At 41.5% G+C, this 20,517-nt stretch overlaps 1 protein-coding gene and 1 non-coding gene across 8 annotated transcripts in view; one reads left to right on the top strand and one right to left on the bottom strand.

Moving 5' to 3' along the window:
- Positions 1-5,085: 5,085 nt before the first annotated feature.
- myom1b (myomesin 1b) overlaps positions 5,086-20,517 on the top strand; it is a 33,051-nt gene continuing 17,619 nt past the window's right edge. For 2 of the 7 annotated variants that reach the window (XM_086306508.1, XM_086306505.1), the window contains exons 1-16: positions 5,086-5,244; positions 5,608-5,821; positions 7,543-7,677; positions 7,796-7,970; positions 9,656-9,813; positions 9,961-10,053; positions 11,570-11,658; positions 11,900-11,941; positions 13,150-13,164; positions 13,636-13,797; positions 13,927-14,088; positions 18,881-19,022; positions 19,250-19,449; positions 19,657-19,710; positions 20,038-20,162; positions 20,287-20,470. In XM_086306508.1, coding sequence (XP_086162634.1) covers positions 5,670-5,821; positions 7,543-7,677; positions 7,796-7,970; positions 9,656-9,813; positions 9,961-10,053; positions 11,570-11,658; positions 11,900-11,941; positions 13,150-13,164; positions 13,636-13,797; positions 13,927-14,088; positions 18,881-19,022; positions 19,250-19,449; positions 19,657-19,710; positions 20,038-20,162; positions 20,287-20,470 — 1,888 coding nt within the window. In that variant the 5' untranslated portion in view covers positions 5,086-5,244; positions 5,608-5,669. Of the gene's footprint in view, positions 5,264-5,607; positions 5,822-7,542; positions 7,678-7,795; positions 7,971-9,655; positions 9,814-9,960; positions 10,054-11,569; positions 11,659-11,899; positions 11,942-13,149; positions 13,165-13,635; positions 13,798-13,926; positions 14,089-18,880; positions 19,023-19,249; positions 19,450-19,656; positions 19,711-20,037; positions 20,163-20,286; positions 20,471-20,517 lie in introns of all 7 variants that reach the window. The other 5 variants (XM_086306509.1, XM_086306507.1, XM_086306506.1 and 2 more) reach the window with 4 other exon arrangements.
- On the bottom strand, positions 7,036-7,108 carry trnar-ccg (transfer RNA arginine (anticodon CCG)). Its single transcript has one exon. It is a non-coding gene; the product is annotated as a tRNA-Arg (tRNA).

Below are 20,517 nucleotides of genomic sequence, written 5' to 3'. Positions count from 1 at the left end.
GCGGCTTTAAAATGTAGCATTGGTGAGTATGGAGGGGATGATGAAGGTCTGTGTGTAGAATATAATGTAAAAGGATAATTAGAAAAAAAAATACTATAACAGTTCTGTGCAAGCCAGATGAATCCAACAATGGAGGGATTTTCATACTGTTTGAATACTTAAGAAAATATGAATATGAACTATGAATTTATATGTGGCATGGTGGAGCAGCGGCTAGCACTGTGTTAGCTCCTAGCAAGGAGGTTCTGGGTATGGATCTGCTGCCATGGTCGGGTCTTTAAATGCTGGTTTTGCACATTTTCCTCTTCAGGTACTCACACTTCTTCCAACTGTACAAAGACATGTATGTTGAGTTTACGGGAGCTTCTAAATTGACTGCAGGTGTGAATGGTTGTATCATCAGCTCAGTTAGACCTGTGTTGAACATTGGCCCAGAAAACTGTGTCTGTGCACACAGTAGATCGTGCCATCCTAAAATGCAGAATCAAACTTTATCGTGCAAAGAAGCCAAATTATGTGAAAGTTTTAAACAGTTCTGTGCTGAGACACATCAAAATTTGAGTTCTTTTTTGAAAAACATAGACATCACATCATCTAGACTAAAAAGGAGAGAAACCATCTAACTTGTTATTAGCACTCAGTTCATTAAAATGAAAAAAGAAATGTAATTTTCTTTGTCTTGTTGAGAGGTTTTCTATTGAAACTGAGGCCTCGATACAAAGTAAACAAGACAAGTTTGACTGAAAAGAGAAAATCTGCAGATTCCCTAAACAGCACACACTTATGAAATACACACTTGTACACACAAGTTATAATAAACTGATTAAGACTAGGCAAATTGAAACAATATGTTAATTAGTTTGAACTTTGTCCCTATTGCCAGTCTTGGCACCCGGGGGTCAGTCCGCCAGGGCCTCCGGAGTTTGGATGGAGTTTGAACTTTGATTTAATGCATAATGAAAAGTTGTGTTTGATTTGATTTGGAGCTGGATGTTCACACGTGAAACCAGTCGCAGACAAACTTGCTGTTTATCTGATGATTTCTGCAACTCCCTTGTTTTTCAGTTAATGCAACCAGTTCAAATCTATCACCTTGGAGGCTTGTTTAGTGGGTAAGCTATTTTCATTAGACAGAATGAAGTACTGTGACCCTGCTTAATGTCTTGTACTAGCTCCCTCAGTGTACAGAGGTGGGCTTATCTCTTTTAATGGGCTCACACTTCATGTTGCTGCCATAATGTTTAAGGTATGCTGTCATGCTGATTGCTGACCGTATTATGTTGAACACTGATGAGTGAGAGCCAAAAAGGAAAGAATGGTCAGAACAAAAGCCCCTGAAGTGCCCACTGACATGATATTTTTGCCATGGAAATTGTCAGATGTTTGACCTGAAGTCAAATTCCAGAACAAAGTCCAAACACAGATAGAGCTCAAATTATCTCCACCAGGCAAATGACGTAAAGCTCACTATATTTAAGATAAGATAAGATAAGATAAGATAAGATAAGATAGAACTTTATTAATCCCTCGGGTGGGTTCCTCTGGGAAATTCGACTTCCAAAAAAAGCACAGCAACGACCAAAGTTACAGTTACAGAACTGTTATATATATACACACACACACACACACACACACACACACACACACACACACACACACACACACACACACACACACACATAAATACAGAGACAAATATAAATAAAATATACAAAGGGGATAAATAGAATAAATAGGAATAAAAAATAAAAATACAAGTGAATTGCACATTTCAAGTATTGAGTCTATTGCACTGTTGACTATTTACAAAAAGTATTGCACAAGGTATTGTACAGTGAGGTGAAGAGGCACTACAGCTTAGTTGTTCCCCCCTCCTTTGTCCTCCTGTTTCCCCTCCCTCTCCCCTCCAGAGAGGAGTTAAACAGTTTGATGGCGTGTGGGACAAAGGAGTTTTTAAGTCTGTTAGTTCTTGTCTTGGGGAGAAGCAACCTGTCACTGAACAGACTCTTCTGATTGTTTATGGCCGTGTGCAGAGGATGCCTGGCATTGTCCATAATGTCCATCAGTTTCTTTAATGTCCTTTTCTCTGCCACTGTCACCAGAGTGTCCAGCTTCTGCCGACCACAGAGCTAGCCCTCCTGATCAGTTTCTCCAGCCTGGATGAGTCCTTCTTTGCTGTGCTGCTCCCCCAGCACACCACAGCATAGAAAAGTACTCCAGCAACCACTGACTGGTAAAACATCCTCAGGAGCTTCCTGCAGATGTTAAAAGACCTCAGCCTCCTGAGGAAGTACAGTCGGCTTTGGGCTTTTTTATACAGGTGCTCTGTGTTGCATGACCAGTCCAGTTTATTGTCCACCCACAGCCCGAGGTACTTGTACTTGTTGACCACCTCCACCTCCTCCCCCTCTATCTGAACTGGCAGTGGACCTTCTCTGGACCTCCCGAAGTCCACAACCAGTTCCTTAGTCTTTGAGGTGTTGAGTTGCAGGTGGTTTGTGTGACTCCATGCGACAAAGTTCCTCACCAGACTTCTGTACTCCTCTTCCTGATCATCCCAGATACACCCCATGATGGCTGTGTCGTCTGCAAACTTCTGAATGTGGCATAATTCAGAGTTGTAGCAGAAGTCAGAGGTGTACAGGGTGAAGAGAAGAGGGGACAGCACAGTTCCCTGTGGTGCTCCTGTGCTGCTGACCACAGTGTCAGACGTGATGTCCTTCAGCCTGACGTACTGTGGTCTGTCGGTGAGGTAGTCGGAGATCCAAGCCACCAGGCAGGGGTCCACCTCCATCCTGTTCAGTTTTTCCTGAAGCATACAGGGCCGGATGGTATTAAAGGCACTGGAAAAGTCAAGAAACAGGATCCTGACCGTGCCTTTTCCCCCATCCAGGTGTGAGTGGGCTCTGTGTAGGAGGTACAGGATGGCATCCTCCACTCCGACACCCACCTTGTATGCAAACTGTAGTGGGTCCTGGGCATGTTGTACCTGTGGTCGGAGGAGGTTGAGGAAGAGCCGCTCTAGAGTCTTCATAAGATGTGACGTCAGTGCCACCGGTCGGAAGTCATTCAGCTCATTGGGCCGGTTCTTTTTGGGGACCGGGACGATGCAGGATGTCTTCCATAGGGCGGGCACTCTCCCCAGTCGCAGACTGAGGTTGAAGACTCGTTGTAGCGGCTCCCCAAGTTCAGCAGCACACGCCTTTAGCATCCTAGGACACACCTTGTCTGGGCCTGCTGCCTTTCTGGGGCGAAGCTTCCTCAGTTGCCTCCTGACCTGATCCACTGTGACACTGGGAGATGTTTGGGAGGAGGGGAGGGGGGGAGATGTCTTGCTGCTGAGAGAGGGATTGAAGGAGGGGGGTGTCATGGTGTCAGGAAGGGGGGGAAGCGAGGGAGGCAGGAGAGTGGGGAGAGGACTCTGTAGTGAAGGTGAGGGTGAGGGTGGGGGGGTTGTGGGCTGGTCAAACCTGTTGAAGAAGTTGTTGAGTTCGTTTGCCTTCTCCACAGTCCCCCCCACTGTGCTTTTCTTGGTGTTGTGGCCTGTGATGGTTTTCACACCATTCCAGACCTCCCTCATATTGTTCCTCTCCAACTTCTGCTCCACCTTCCTCCTGTAGGTGTCCTTTGCTTCCCTCAGGCAGCGTTTCACCTCCCGCTGTGCTGCTTTCATCTCCTCCTTCACTTTGCTCCTGAAAGCCTTCTTCTTCATGTTGAGGACAGCTTTGACTTCCTGTGTTACCCACGGTTTGTTATTAGGATAACACCGTACCGTCTTAGCAGGGGCGACTGTGTCCACACAAAAGTTGAGGTAGTCTGTAAGACAGTGTGTCGCCCCCTCTATGTCCTCACCATGTGGGCTCAGGAGCACATCCCAGTCTGTGGTGTCATAGCAGTCTCTCAGAGCATCCTCCTTTTCTGGGGTCCATCTCCGGATGGAGCGCGTTGTGACAGGCTGCCTTTGGACGAGGGGTGTGTATTGTGGCTGTAGGTAAACCAGGTTGTGGTCTGACTTCCCTAGTGGGGGGAGGGGGGTGGCTCTGTATGCATCTCTCACATTAGCATACAGTAGGTCAATTGTCCTGTTGCTCCTTGTGGGACAATTCACAAACTGGTGAAAAGCAGCCAGAGTAGAATCCAGTGTGGCATGGTTAAAGTCTCCAGATATAATAATGAAAGCCTCGGGGTTTTGTGTCTGAAGTCTTGCTGTGACTGTGTGTATTTTCTCACAGGCAGCTGTTGCGTCGGCCCTCGGAGGGATGTAAACACACACACAGATCACATGACTGAACTCCCGAGGTAGATTACATTTGCATGTAAATAGAAACATGTTAGTTTATGTTTATGTGCTCTATTAGCCACTGGATTCTGAGTTTTATTTATTTGACCTTCTTAGTAGCTGTTTATGAGCAGAGTGACCAAGAGGAGACACTCATGCACTTCTCCAAATGACAGTGACACTGAAAGAGAGAGTGACAAAGAGACATTAACTGGCATTTGTTGTATGCAATGAGCATAACAATAGCATTGCTAAAGTTAGCAACGGTCACAGCTGAGACCGCTACAGTCAAAAGCCAAGATAAAAAGCTGCTGGAGGCTAACCAGCAATGCCACACTTTGGGCTTTGAGCCATCACAGTCTTAACAGACTTAAAACAAAATTAGAAGATATCAGACACTGACTAAAGAATACTGAAAAACCTTGGGAACCTCTGGGGAAGCTTGGCCTCGAGGAAAAGCTGGTTGATGAGGTGCTTTGGTGGTGTGGCACAATTTCAATTTAAAAAAAAGTGGTAGTAAATATTTAAAAATGACAAATATAAATAAGCAGCATTCATAAATACAAAACATGTAAAAAAATTAATATTATATAGATTTAATGCAACACTAAAAGTGATATTAACAATTTAACCTTGACATTAATTGGCAATTTAAACTTCAAACACTAGCCTTGTATTTACCTGCATATCAAGCCCACTGGCAGAGACCTGCACCCATAAGTGTTTTGCACTATGGGAGTTGACTTGCCCCCCAGCTCTGCTCCTAGCTATATTTATCTCCACTCTCACCATAAAAGGCTGTGACTGCTGCTTGGACTCTGACTAAGGCCAATATTATTTTTGTTGTGTAGACCGCAGCCGTGTGTGTGCCTACCTGCGGGTTTGCTTGGGATATCAAACTTAAGAGTGTGTGGAGTTGGACCATCTTTTCATTTAAAGCTTAGAATTGAGAGAGTTTGTCCAGAGTAAGTGACTACTTTGGGGGTAAGATGTGATATGCAAGGTTGTAGTTGTTGCATATGTCTGTGTAAGCATGCCGAGAAAGTGCCTGATTGCCTGAAACTGTATATCATGTCTTTGTAGCTGATGTTGCAGGTTTGATTTGAAAGGTTTTATGATGGTTCCCTTAAACTGTCTTTGTTGATCAAGAAACTATTTGTAGTTTTTGGCCATCATACCTTTAGTACACTTAGTACAGTCTAATTTTTTCCACTATGACAATTAGATTAACTATTTATGTTCAGCAAAAAGAGTCAAAAAGCTTGCTGTGAACCTACCCTGTATTGACAGTGAATCCACATGCTCTTGACCACTAACTAACCTGACAGACAAGCAGATAGACAGGAAGAAACTCGGAAACTCAGGGCTCGTGTGAGGAGTGGCCTGCAGCATGTCTGGATCTATACCGTTCTACCAGAAGCACCATCTCCACTATGACCGCGGCTACCGTAGCAAGGAGACTCAGTCTAAAGTGAGTCAGTACCAGGCCAGCAGCAGATACAGTGCTAGCGGCAGCGCCTCTGCCGCCACCAGGAGCAGGGGGTAAGGAGAAGGAAAGGGAGGTGGATCAACTTCATCAATCCTTTTTCTTTATGACAGGAAAGTCCTACTACCTCCCTAACACCTACCCCACCCCAGCTGATCAAGTTCACCTCCATCACCCTTGTGAGATCACCTCCCTGACACAACTCTGGGATCGTCTTTCCTTGACACCAAGTAACCATCTTACTCCCCCATGAGTTTTCTTTCACCTTGATCGCCCCTCAAACACACCTGAGGATTGAAAACAGCTTTGAGTCCTGCATGAAGCCCTGTGCATGTAGCCTGACAGATGTCCTTTGTGTTTTCATGCATGTTGACCAAGTCTTACCTTTAACACAGTAATGTGTCTAAAAGGGCTACAGGAATTTCTGTCACCTTTAGAGGAATGGCATTCGTTAGAAAGGATGCAACGTTATGTTATATTAGAGCTATATGCTATATAAATTGACTGAAATAGCATCTTGACCTGTGTATCATACTAGGATGAAAATAAGAAGAGATAGTTTATCAGTCTTGTTCGTTTGAAAACTCATCCACTGTGCCGTGAATCTTTTTAATTAGTGAGTGTGGGAAACTTGGCAGCTTCTCTTTATTTTTAAGAGGATAGCTGTTCATGAGCTGCTGATTTGTCATCAGTTCACATTTCCTGACATTTAAAGTTTGGAGTATATTGAGCTTTTCTATCCAGGGAATACCAAAGCTCCCATAGTGAGCCTATCTATTAGGGTATCTGGCAAATCCTTAAATACTCTGGCCTGGAGAGTGTGAACACATCAGAGGGCTTAGATTTTACTATCTCATCTTTCCCTTCAGGCAGCTCACCAGACCCCAGATCAGTGCTGAGGGGAGGCAGGGAGCATTGCTTTTATGGCAAAGATAGGATTGCATTTATGTGGTTATAGGAGTTTCTTGTAATATGGGATAATCTTCATATCACACCCTCGCAAATTCTATGAGATTTTCCAATTAAAATCTTGGAAATGGTCAGAGGTAAAGGGACACTGACTCAGATAGACATAGGAAAAATGAGGGCAGCTGTCCTACTTGCTATGCCATTCTGTGAATCCTCAAAAACTATTCAAAGCTATAGTGTTGACACTGGACAGATTTCCTTACCTACATCAGGATATTTCACCCTATGAGCCACAGTCATTTCCTGAAAGCAGTTTGTCAGTAATAAATGATTCTAGCATAAACATTACAGAACAAGATTACGACCCAGGTGGGACTTGAACCCACAATCCCCAGCTCCGGAGGCTGATGCCTTATCCATTAGGCCACTGGGCCACTGATTGATTGTAAGCTCTACGTAAACTAAAGATGGATTTCTCACTTTGCCCTAAATCTTTCTTAGAGAAACATGAAATGTAGTATGGAAGTCAGTAGGACAGCTGGGTTTCACATTTTGGTATGCACTGAGATACCATCATAGATGAAGGACACTCATCTGTTAATGACCGAATACTGGCTGCTTTTAGTGGTCGTTAGCGGTGTCAGTATTGTCTTTCACATCATATGGTTGTTATAGATGTTGAAAACTTAATAACTGAGGTGTGCAAAGCTGTAAAAAATAATTACAACTAAACCATCTCCACTACTTTCCAACTGAATTTTAATCCACATCTCATCCACCCCTGACCTTGGCTTTGTCCCCACATTTTTCTGTTGTTGGTTGCACTGTCTGGCTGTGTGCCAGGCTGATGGTACTCTGTATGTCTCAGACTTAACGTGTCTTCGCACTCTGGCCTGGAGAAGAGCAGACTAAGCCCCTCACCCAAGAGAGCCAAGCCAACTTACTTGGCTGTGGATAAAGACAACCAAATCATCGGCTATGTAGTGCCTATCTTCAGGGGCAGGTAATAACTATCCCTCTATGTAGAACTGGAAATCCAAGGTTGCTTTTCAACAGCCTAAAGTTTTAACAACATGCCTTGCTTTCACGTCCATCCCTGGCTCTGCTTTGCTGCCTCCTAGTCAAGAGTTTGCTACAGGACTTTCAGATACAGAGGAAGCAAGAGTGAGAGACACTGCTGCATACATGGCCCGCAGGGATTTGTTCACCAGTGGCCTGGAGATGGAGAGGTCTGAGCTCATCTCCAGGAAGGAGACCATGCGCGAGTCGGCTGAGCGCATCACTCTGAATAAAAGGGTCAGTTCTCACTGTTTTGAGATCACACAAGGCAGCCGTGCTGTTCTTTAAAGTTTTAAAGCAAACATGGAGAACTGCTTAGAATTTTACATCACAGAAACGGGCCTTAGGTTTGGTCTGTTTGGTTGTTTGTATGCGCTTGCAAAAACCTGCATACTTATTTTTTTTGTAAATCAGTCTTCTTCTTGACATTACAGACTCACTTCTCACATTTAAGGCACATATCATAGTCCATAACAGGGTCATAGAGTGTATCATGGGTCAAGGAAATGCCTGTGTGGCATTATAATGGCACATATCTTTTGCAAAAGCCCAGAAAAATGTTTCTTGAGCCTGGATTATACTTTCTGTTAGTCTGCTAGGGCCCACTCAGGTCCACTCTGGTCAGAGTGATGCAAATTTCATCGTCAAATGGTGAGTGCAAGGGTCTATGCGGACGTCTATATGCCTGCCCACTTTTTGTGACCACGTTGACATCTTTGAAGAATTTACATTAGAATGCACCAGGAAGCTGTCCAAGTATAAGCTAGGCTTTAGCTTTGATATCACAAATAAGCATTATGTATTTGTGATGTTACAGTAAACTTTAGGACATGCCAAATTTGCTTTTGTACTTTTGTAATCACAGTACAGCCATCTCAGTCGCTGGGGAGTATATTAGTGAATAATTCTGTAATTCTGCTTAGATAATTATAAGCTAATATTACTTACTATCAGGTTTCACTTTACTTAAGAGAACACAAAAATGGTAGTTAATGGTTAAATAGTGGTTAAGTAATGAGTAACTACTGAATAACTGTTAATTCTTCTTCTCTTCGCATTGCTTGGCATAACAGAGGAAACATGGGGTAGTGGTGAAGTAGTCCTTAAACTACTGAGTAACAATTAAGTATAACATTTCCATTGTGTTGAGTTATATTTTACTGACATAATGTGATTAAAAAAAGAAAAAAAGATTTTGGCTGTTAGTTAAAAGGTTTTCCAAAGAAACTCAAGATAGGTGAAGTATGCTTAATCCAAATGAATCATCTGCACCATTCATCTGTGCTTATATATTGTGCTTTTATTGCTCATTACTTGTGGGATCATAGTAGATCATCCTCTATTATAATATCACAATAAATCCATATTCTAATGCCAATATCAGGCCACAAAGCACAACAATATTTATTTATTGTAGCAAAACTGACCATGGTTGATTGCATCAGTGCTTGGGAATTTAAAGTGTCTGTGGCTAAGTGGTTGTTATTACTACCCCTTACACAAGAAAGTTATTTATGTGCCTGGATGATTATGTGAATTGGTACCCAGCCATTCAATGAGCATCATGAAAAACCACACTTACCCCCTCACTGCATTTATATGCCTCCCCTGCCGCACAGCCTTACTACTGGGTGACAAATTCTTCAGGAGATCACGTTTCTTCGGACAGAGGGAAGCAGTGTCTCATTGGTGGTATTATGTGTTGAGATACTGGATAGTGAACAAACAGACAAGACCTCAACACCTCATCTTTTCACAGGACTAAGGAAGAACACATCCTTACAGTTGTAATGTGTGAAGATAATATCTAAAGTAGATGTGTTGGTTTTATTTAAATGTATCTACAAGAAAATGGTAATTGTGGAGCACGTTGTGGTTGGTAGAAGGTAAAAACTGTCCTGAGTGATTTGCTCTATCTTTAGATCCATGAACACGAGGAACACTTCAAGCGTATGAACGAAGACAGCCTGATGCACGCCCCAGAGTTTGTGATTAAACCTCGCTCCCACACTGTGTGGGAGAAACAGTGTGTGCGGCTGCACTGCACTGTCAGTGGGTGGCCCGACCCACGGGTCGTCTGGTAGGTCACCAACTACACAATCTTATGTCTTTCCTCTCTGTTCTTTCAAAAAATGATCTTTATCCATTCCATCTAGATCCATCTAGTTTTTAATGTTTCCTCGCTTGATTTTGTTTTATTCTTTTCAAACTTTTTTTGTCTTTCAAGGTACAAAAACAATGTGGCGCTTGATCCGCTTGCCAACCCTGGCAAGTACAAAATTGAGAGCAGATACAGCGTGCACTCACTGGAGATTAACAAGTAGGTCGTTTCTCCCATCCACAGTACTTAAAGTAGATGTCCACATACATTTTATGCCATAAATTAATGTCAATACACATCATCACCTTGAAGATTTTCCAGTGAGCCCTTTGAAAGAAGGTAGGGTATTTTCATGCAACTTGTGAATCCCAAATAGTGCTATACTACAGCTCTGTATATTAAGTTTAACTTAAAAACGTAACCAGAACATCATGGAAGTTAAGATGTTAGACATTAAGATAAAATATATTAGTCAAAGAACTTGTTATGATTACATACTGAAAATAAAGTTTATTTAATATCTTCACTGTTTTCCAGTGACTGACACAAAATTGGGTTGAAATAAAGAAGTTTGTTGGGGGCAAAATATGATAGGCTGACACTGATGTTCCTTGGGCCTCGGTTTGTAGTATATGTATTAAAAATACTTTGTTAAAATTAAAATATTTACTTTGAAATTTAGGATTCTTTAAACTGAGTGTTATTTTTTAAAGTAGGCATCTTGCCCTGGATTCAGCATTCAGCCATATATGGACTTATGTGTAAATGACTTAATCTACAGGCCCAGGGTCTTGATAACAAAGAGGTGGTCTAAGGATAGCTAGTCTAAGATAGTAGATGTAGCCGTATTATGTAGAAGTTAGTCTACATCAGATGCACCCCATCTCTGAGTTGAGCTTCATGTTTGATCACTTGTAGCACAACAATTCACTAGCATTAAGATTACATGCAGCTTAAAATATAAATTCAACCACTACTACAAGCTGCTATTCAGTTTAACGGATATCTGTTACATTCAGTGGACAATGTTAAAATGTTTATCTAATAACATGGCCTGTTTAATAATGCATCATTCAAGCTAAAAATGCTGCTAATGCTAGCAGGTTCAGTGAGCAAGCTGTACTCTTAAACGTTATGAGCATAGAAGACATACACAAATACTTTCTAGTGCAGGCTAATTAAATAGTATAAACTTGACTCACCAAATCACCAAAACTGGAGGACTTTTAGGACAGCCTATATCTGTGTGTTTTCTGTAATTTTATACATTTATCTCTTACAGTTTAATCCCAAAGCAGCATTTCTTTATCACATAGAAAACCTATGATGTGCTGTTGAAATTGCATTTTCTTAAATTAAAACATCTAGGGGGAAAAAGTGTCATAAAATTGCTTTACTTTATTTATTCTTTTTTTAAACTACTGCTTATCCATCAAATTAGTTAACCTTTCTTGCTAGTCTGTCGGCACGTCACACATCGGATCACTTCATGTACAGAAAGCCACAACACCTAATGCGTGTGACATCACCAGCGTGTCTATTTTTTGCCAGAGTATTTCTGGCCAGGAGTGATGGAACGTTTTACAGTTGGGCTCACATAGTTGGTATTATTTACATGGCTGAAAGGAATTAGGTTGAGCTGGGGGGAGGGGCACCGTACACATGAATCCTTAACACAGTACACCGAACATGTGCATATCATGGACATTGATCAGCTGATGCTCTCCTCTTTCAGATGTGATTTTGATGATACAGCTCAGTATCGTGTCTCTGCCATGAACTCCCAGGGAGAGCTGTCTGCATTTGCCTCCGTTGTTGTCAAGAGTAGGTTTCACCCAATTCCACAGCTAATGCCAATATGCTCATGATCATCAAAAACATATATAAAAAAAAAACTCAAGAGTAATTATATTTTCCTAATTAACTGTTTAAAATTAGTGTGTGACAACTTAAATTTGCATGTGTGTGAAATGAAAACAAAAATTCTCTCCATCAGTGTGATAAAGTCATACAACAATCTGTAAATGTGAAATGTATTAAAAGTGCCTCCTGCTGTTCTTCATAGGGTTCAAAGGTGAAATGGATGAGTTCCTGCCAGCACCCAGGCGTAAGTTGGAATTTACTGCCAGTTTTAATTCATGAATGAACTTTTTTCAGGCCACTGGAAAGTAAAATATGTCAATAAAGACTCTAAACAGCAAATTGCTATACTAGCAAATAAGCGGATTCTGAACAACATTTATCTTCTTTTATAAAGTCCTTTCATTGGAGCTGTGTTTTGGTCTCCTCCAGTCTTTGGAAAAAAATGATGCAACAGTTACGCTACAGAAAACAGTGGGTGGAGATCTTGGCACGGCCAAAATGACTGGGATCATGTGCAATGAACTTGTGATCTTGCTGCTTTTAAAATGGTGGTTATGAACATGACGATTAAGGCCTGTTAAAACACTCATGGTCAGTTGTATTTAAAGCAAGGTTGGTGCATCCAAACAGCAATAAGATAAAATCAGTCTGCTATTAGTCTGCAGTCAAGTATCAAGCTGGTATTTGAATGCAATCTGCTTTTGATAACACAGCAATTAACTGATACATCAGCGAAAGTCACAAATTATTTTTCATTTTTCAAATGAGTGTAATTCAGTTTTATTTATATAGTGCCAAATCACAACAGCAGTCGATTCAGTGCTCTTTATATTGCAAGGTAAAGGCCCTACAATAATGAAGAGAAAATCCCAACCACCAGAAAACACTACTCTATAAGCAAGCATTTGGCGAGAGTGAGAAGGAAAAACTCCCTTTCAACAGGAAGAAACCTCCAGCAAACCGAGGCTCAGGGAGCCATCTGCCTCAACCAGTTAGGGCTGAGGGGGAAGAGACAGGACAAAAAACACAGTGTGGAAGCAAAGTTCTTTGAAATTTGTATATCTATTGCCTTCTACTTACACAAAAATTCACATCAGCTAATTACAATCAGAGTCCAGTTGGCCATTACAACTACTTGCAATCAGTTTTTGACATTAAAAGAAAAGCAAAGCAATCACTGGGAAAACGCAGATTTTTTCCTTCTGATTACCATTTTTTTCCATGGTGTGTAACTGGGCATGTACCATACAGTTTTTTATTAATGAAACAGATGCCTGCAACATGATTGATGATCGTCCAGTGAGTCCAAATGGATTTAAAAGCACAGCATAGTAAACAGCTGTGTTATAAATCTAACTAACCCCAGTGGGGAGCAGGGTGGTGGGATGTTTGGAGAAGAACAATGGGCGCTATTGCATTAACATTTTTGTTGTTGCTTTTTTGACAATGCAGGGGCCATTACTGAAGGTAACAGGGTGTCGGGAGTGTGGTCTGAAATCGATTTTCTCCAAGCATGGCCGTTTTTGTCTGAATAGAAAAATCCACAGTAACATTCATAATAGTCTAATTAAACTGCAGATAGTAAGTGTGCAAAAATGTAGCCTACTAATTTTTTAATGCATGAAAACATGAATTATTTCAGCAGTTGTTTTTGTGAGAGCTGCAGTGAAGTTTTAGAGTCCCCCTTTTGGTCTGTATTTGTTTTTGCCCTTTATCCTTTTACATCTTATACACGCTCACTTTTCCACCGTTTTCCATCTGGGTGCAAAACTTTGATAGTTGATGTGTGCAACACCTGTAGTTCTACTTAATTCAATCTCAGTAGTCTGAATTTGCGAGATTCTTTATATATATTTGTGTGTGTGTGTGTGTGTGTGTGTGTAAACTGTTTAATAATGATACCAGCCAGTGACTTTGTTGTCACATCCTTTTGTATAGTTGGCCCAGTTTCCGAGTACGGCATCACCTTCCAGACTCACATTGTTGATAAATTCGGTGTATCGTTTGGAAGGGAGGGTGAGACCATGAGTCTGGGGTGTACAGTCATCATCTACCCTGCCCTGCATCGCTACCAGCCAGAGGTGGAGTGGTATAGAGATGGTAGGAAGACTTACTGTGATACTGAACAATGCCCGTAATGTACAGTTCTTGTAGATTTAAATCAGTTGTTCTCTGTACTGTAATATGTTTACTTCTCACCTTGCTAATACTTAATGACCTGCACTCCAGATGTTCTGCTGTCTCCCTCCAAATGGACTCACATGCACTGGAGCGGAGATCGAGCCACCCTGACACTCACGCACCTGAACAAAGAAGACGAGGGCCTCTATACCCTGCGCGTCACCACCAAGTCTGGATATGAGACCTACTCAGCCTACGTCTTTGTCAGAGGTAGGTACATCCTCGCTGAACGGTTTCTTGTCATTAAGTCATAATTATTCTATTCAGATTATCTTTTGACTGATTTAGAAATTAGGCTTTATCTTCATCTGTAAACATGCCATTTGTTTGGTCCTATGCTGCCAGCTGAATCTGGCACACATGCACAGATTCACAGAGCATGCACAAAAATATCCTCCAGCTTTAATCTCAGCTGTTTTGTCCAAATAATCTTAATAATTCAGATCCAGGTTTGAGTTTTGAGTCTAAACTAGCTAAGCTCTGAAGGTTGGTCCTGCTGACCAACCTTCATACATCACACAAGATTTAGTATATTAGTAAAATTATAAAAACTAATGTTATATATCTAAGATGTGTTCACATAGATATTTCTACTGTAGTTCTTTTACATTAGTCAAGTGGACTTCCTTAAAAAATGTTTTTAAAGCCTATCAGATCTAGATCAAAGTCACAACAGATTAAACCCTGGCACCCGATGATGCAATGGCATCTAAAAGTCAAAGTGTTTGGATGTTAGTGATGGTTTTAAATAGGATATCTCTAATAGATACACCACTGAGTGGCAACTCTCTGGCATCTGTTTAAATAGCATGGAAAAATAGGTCACCACAGCTTATCTTTGCTGCCTTCAGAGACAATCTGACCTTTGAAGCTTCAGCTTCTACACAGGAACCATGCTAAGTATGAGGAGGCTGAAAAATATCCTGCTCATTCTTCTGTTATAGTTCAGGGTCATTTGGTAAAGAAGAATCCAGGTACAGTCTCCACAACAAAACACTAGACGATCATGGCTGCAGCCATGCTATTCTTAGAGAGCCGGTGCTTAAAGAATGGAGAACACAAAATTGGTCCAAAAACCTCTCATGTTCAGCTGTTTTTTGTAAAAAATATAACAATGTTAGCCTTTTCTGCAGCTATGGGGCATATATGGTATCACTCTTGGCTGGAAGCAGTGCTTAAACAATGGAAAAAACACAAACTTTGTCCAAAAACCTCTCATGTTTAACTGTTTTCCACTTTTTCTTTGGTCATTTTAGCCTTTTTGGCCAGGGTGAAGGGAGTATCTGCCATCAAACAAGAGGACAGCCGCATGTAGCTATGATGATGTTTGCTAGTTCACCTTACCTGCATTAATGTAATAACGTGGTTAGCCTACTCAACGTAAATTAGCTACTCACGCAGAGAAGAACTGCTGCTGCTGCCACCATCATCCGTCATCATTTCTGCTACACTGGCAGGGCTAGGGGCGAGGACTCTCCTCTTCGGGTTTTTGGGGGATGTTGCTAACTCCGGGTCCGATAACAGGCAACCCACCCGCAGTAGATGTGCTCGGTGTGAGGTCTCGCAGCAAGCTATCAAATACCGTGCATTTCTCGGCTTTTAAAAAAAACGCTATGCGTCGCCAGGTGTTTCATCGGATTTGAGGTGTTACCTCCTTTGACAGTATCACAGTATCAGCTTAAAGCACTTGTTGCTGCTGAGTTCGCATATTTTGCTATGAAGTACAGCCAGACTTTTGACCGCTTCGCCTTGGACATTTTTAATCTGTAGCTCTGCTCTAACAGAACGTACGTACCTGGCCCCGCCTACTATCCTCGGAAACGTAAAATGATTGGCTAGAATCAGCTCAGGAAAAAAAAGCACCGAAATAAAGCACCGAAATGTGCGCTGCTTTTCGGTCTGGTTACTACCGTTTATGTCAGAACTGGTGCCATCATGGCACCGGACACCGGTACCCATCCCTAATGACAAGTGAAATCTCCTGCAGCAAGCTTAAACATGTGAGAGGTTGATCGCGCAGAGAATCGCTGACCGTTATGTGTGTGTGCGTGTAAAAGCAGCAGGATATATATTTTAGTTCTGCTGAGCCAAATAAGACAGGTCAGGGTGAAGAAGTAACAGCCAAAGAAAAGCTTACCACAAAACGGAAAAGTTATGACAAATCAGACTATAAGGCAAAACGAAAGTGCAGCTTTATGGTTTCATGGACAAAAGAATTTCTGTGGCTGCAATATGACGAGCTAAATAACCGGGGCTGCACATAAGTGGTCCGCAGGTGCGCATTCGCTGTCAAAATTTAAAAAAAAAAAAAAAAAAAAAAAAAAAAAACGCGCACAAGATATGAAGTTGCAACGCGTGTTTGCATACATAAGATTTTCTGGAGGAGGACAGACATTTGTTTAGAACTCTTAAAGATGTCGAAGAAGCTCCTTTAAGCAATTACTTTGGTGTTCCTCTACCTCCAAAGAAATGTCAGAAGGAGTCCGAACCACAAAAGAAGCGCGTATTCTCGGAAAAGTGGTTGCAGGAGGTGAGCTGGCTTCAAACAAATGATGAATGCACAGAGATGTGGTGCGGAATGTGCCGTGAAAATCCCACTCTAGCAGACAAAAACAGTGCTTTTTATATGGACGCAAACGCGCGTTGCAACTTCTTATCTGGTGCGCGTCTTTTATTTTGACAGCGAATGCGCACATGTGCACCCGTGTAAATAACATAATGTTCTGCCGGGTGTGTTGTTGGTTTTCTCTCGATTTCTGAGACAAGCGCCTTTGTTACTGGGACCAGTCATTTTAAGAAAGGCCCCATTAGAACCCATGAGAAATGCAAGAAATGCATTATTGCTCAGTCTGCAATATCTTTCCCAGAACAAACACCAATTGCAAATAACATACTAAAAATAAACCTGAAAAATCTATTTAGAACAGCGTACTATGTTGCAAAGAGTGAACTACCACTGGCACAATTTAGCAGTCTTTGCAAACTTCAAAAAGCAAATGGCCTCGATCTTGGTTCCACTTGTCTCTTACCCGTGACTTCAGTGGAAATTTCAAATTCAGGATCTGACACAGACTGATTCATGTCCTACACAGTTCTTACAAGTTCATAGAAATTTCTGTTCAATTAGAACCAAGTATTTGAGTTGATGATTGTAATTTTTATACAATGTTGTAATTTGTTTTTCAACAATTTTTTGATTAATGTTTTGTTTCCTTTACAATATTATACTTTAATGTATAATACTGTAAAGGAAACAAAACATCAATCAAAAAATTGCTCTCTTTTTTATTCGGGCTACTTACATTTATTTTGGGCTACCAATGTCACAGTCTGGCGAGGGCAGACTGTATGAATTGAAAAAGGACCCAAAACGCAGACGCCAAGGAACAGGGAACAGAACTTGAAATGTTAACAAAAGGCGAGCCGTTTAATAAGGCTAGTAGAAGAGGTACAAACAAAGGGCAAGGCAAACTGAAGCAAAATTAACACAAACCTAAACTGGGGAATCTAAACAAGCAATAAGAAAAACCTAGGCAAGAAACTTGGAAGCATGGCATGGGAAACATGGCGTGGACAACAGACGACCTGACAATCACACACTGAAAACAGAGGACTTAAATACACAGGAGGTGATTAGGGGAAGTGGGAACACATGGAGGAACAGCTGAGGGTAATAAAGCAGGACGAGGCAAGGGAAGCAAAACTAGAAACACTCACATGAGACATGGACCTTCAAAGTAAAACAGGAAACACACTGACTGAATTCTAAACATGCAAACTTAACAGCAACTGGGGAGACAGAATATAGGAACCTGAAATATGGTACAAAACCATCACAGTGGACATAACATGGAACACAGGGAAGCCATATGACGAAGCCAAAGAGCAAAACCTAAGATAACCATAACTGAGATCTAGGGAAACACGAAACAGTACCACAAAGGACTCAAAACATAATCCATAATATAAAAACACGAGATCTCTCCAAAATGAAACAGGAACATGAGAGGCAGACATAACAACATAAGACAACAGACATGAAACACACGAAGGGCAAGGGAGATTTAACATAGTTGGAACACGAGGGGGAAATAATAAGAACTAGAAACACTTAGGCATGATAACAAATAAACTTAGGAAACCTGATAAGCTTAAACATACACTATGAACATCAAAAGAACTGAAACTCAAAACACTGGGTCATAAGACCCAGGACCGTGACAACCAAAAACTGAAGAGTCCCTGCCCGAAGGGCTACCAGGGATTTTGAAATTTTGAGAGCCCTGAGATATATTTATTTTTTTAATTACTTTTGTTTCAGCAACATTAAATTTAAAAACTGTACTTTTGAGTTAAAATATATATTTATAATTTTAATAAATGACAAATTAAAAAGGCATGAACATTTTTTTTGTATCGAAAAAATATCGAACCGTGACAACAAAGTATCGAACCGAACCGTGAATTTTGTGTATCGTTGCACCCCTAGTAAATATCTGCTTTAAGGAGGAACAACAGATTCATTTCAGTGCTCTCTGGATAGCTGTGTGAGCCAATGAACAACCAAAATAAAAAACAAACACAAAGTGAATATTTAATTTTACAATATACAAGGATGTAAATTCCAGACGTTATTCCCCCACATATCCAGTTTAAAATAAATCTGTCTCTCTATTCTAAAACCTTTGTCTCTTTCCTTAGTGTCCTGACTTTACCTACAGATGACAGGCATGTTTGCTTTATTTAAAAGTCACCTCTTTTATCCCTTTTCCCTTCAGCGCAGGCTTGTGCTAATTCTGTCCTCCTGCTTGACCTGAAATATTCCTGGCATTGAACCCTGCAGCTGCAAAGTTCACCCACATGGTCCACTCGCTATAAATCAAACATCCTGTCAATTTATTGCAAAAATAAAGCTGAGCTAAAGCTGAATAAAACAATAGAACGTGCACGTTCAGAGAGCGCGCTCATACTGTCCTGATGATATTCTTCTTGTATCTGTTAGATGCTGATGCTGAGGTCGAAGGAGCTCCTGCAGCCCCTCTGGATGTGCGCTGTTTGGATGCCAACAAGGATTATATCATTGTTGCATGGAAGCAGCCAGCTGTTGATGGTGGCAACTCCATCCTGGGCTACTTTGTGGACAGGTTGGTCAATGCGTCGCTTCCTGCTACTCTAACCTCCAAAGCTAAACTGGATAGACACCACAGAATGAGCTATCAATGCAAAACATAAAAGTCTTTCTCAAGTGAATGTCAGAGGAATAAGGCAACACAATGTTGGTGATAACATGACTAACAAGTAGTCTTTAGGTGTTTGAAATAAAATCAAAAGTCTGAATGTGACATACTAATATTTTAATGTTTACGCACAGGTGTGAGGTCGGAACCACTCACTGGATTCAGTGCAATGACACCCCGGTGAAGTTTGCCCGATTCCCCGTCACTGGTTTGGTGGAGGGGCGCTCTTATATCTTCCGTGTGCGCGCTGTAAACAAAAGTGGCATAAGCCGCCCATCCAGAGTCTCGGAGCCAGTGGCTGCAATGGACCCAGCTGACCGCGCCCGCATGAGAGGTAGTTGACACAGAGAGGAATTTGACTGTATCGTGAATCAAAGCATCCGATGCACAAACACTCTTAAACATATTTAGGGATTTTGAAGAATAAAAGATGTAGTTTGGGCATTAGTTTTGGCACTGGAGCAAAATATAGAAAACATTTAGCTCACAGAAAATCGCAGGACTGACAATGTGTCTGTACTGATCTACTACATGTTTGCAGGTACTTCTGCTCCCTGGACTGGCCAAATCATTGTCACGGAGGAGGAGCCTGCAGGTAGGAGGTCAAATGCTTTTGCATGATGATTTATATCAGAGAGTGACTCAAGTAGAAGGGGATTATAAAATTCTCCAACTCTGAGTCCACCTGATTCAGGCTTATTAACCACATTCAGGGAAGAAGAAGCACCTGTGCTTTTTCATTTATGCTCTATTTATTATCAATGTAATTATTAAAAAATAATAAAGAAGAAAGGAATGATAACATTTCTTGAATAGATGCATTTTCCAATAAGTGGTGGATGTGATCTTAATACATCCATCTGGTGTTGAAGGGTCAATCTTTCTTTTTTGGAGACTTGACTCTTTCCCTTTTGACCATCAGAGGGCATTGTTCCCAGCAAACCCTGTGATCTGCAGGTGACAGAGGCAACCAAAAACTATGTGGTGCTGAGCTGGAAGCCACCCGGAGAGAAAGGGCTTGAGGGTGTCATGTACTATGTGGAAAAGGTAAATTATTCCTCCACTTTTCCTCAGATGCACTTTAACTAAACGTTTCTGTTTTCCTGCATATGAGATTGTTACATTGCCTGAGTTTCAGTGACAGTGTGACGTTTTCCTCTTTGCCCATCAGTGTGTTTCCGGTACAGACAGCTGGCAGAGGGTGAACACGGAGATCCCAGTAAAGTCTCCTCGCTTTGCGCTGTTTGATCTCGCAGAGGGAAAAGCCTACCGCTTCCGTGTCCGCTGCTGCAATTCTGCCGGTGTTGGCGAGCCATCTGACCCGACTGAGGCCACCACAGTTGGAGACAAGCTTGGTCAGAAGAGAGATAAACATAAACATAGAGAAGATTAGCTCTTTTAG

The sequence above is a fragment of the Aulonocara sp. 'chitande type north' Nkhata Bay genome, linkage group LG9 (assembly GCF_057382095.1).
Source record: "Aulonocara sp. 'chitande type north' Nkhata Bay isolate Kocher_YH1m ecotype deep benthic linkage group LG9, A_spYH_male_GT1.1, whole genome shotgun sequence".
NCBI classification, from domain to species: Eukaryota; Metazoa; Chordata; class Actinopteri; order Cichliformes; family Cichlidae; genus Aulonocara; species Aulonocara sp. 'chitande type north' Nkhata Bay.
Note: the sequence above shows the minus strand (reverse complement) of the source record. Positions and strands in the feature narration are given on the sequence as shown.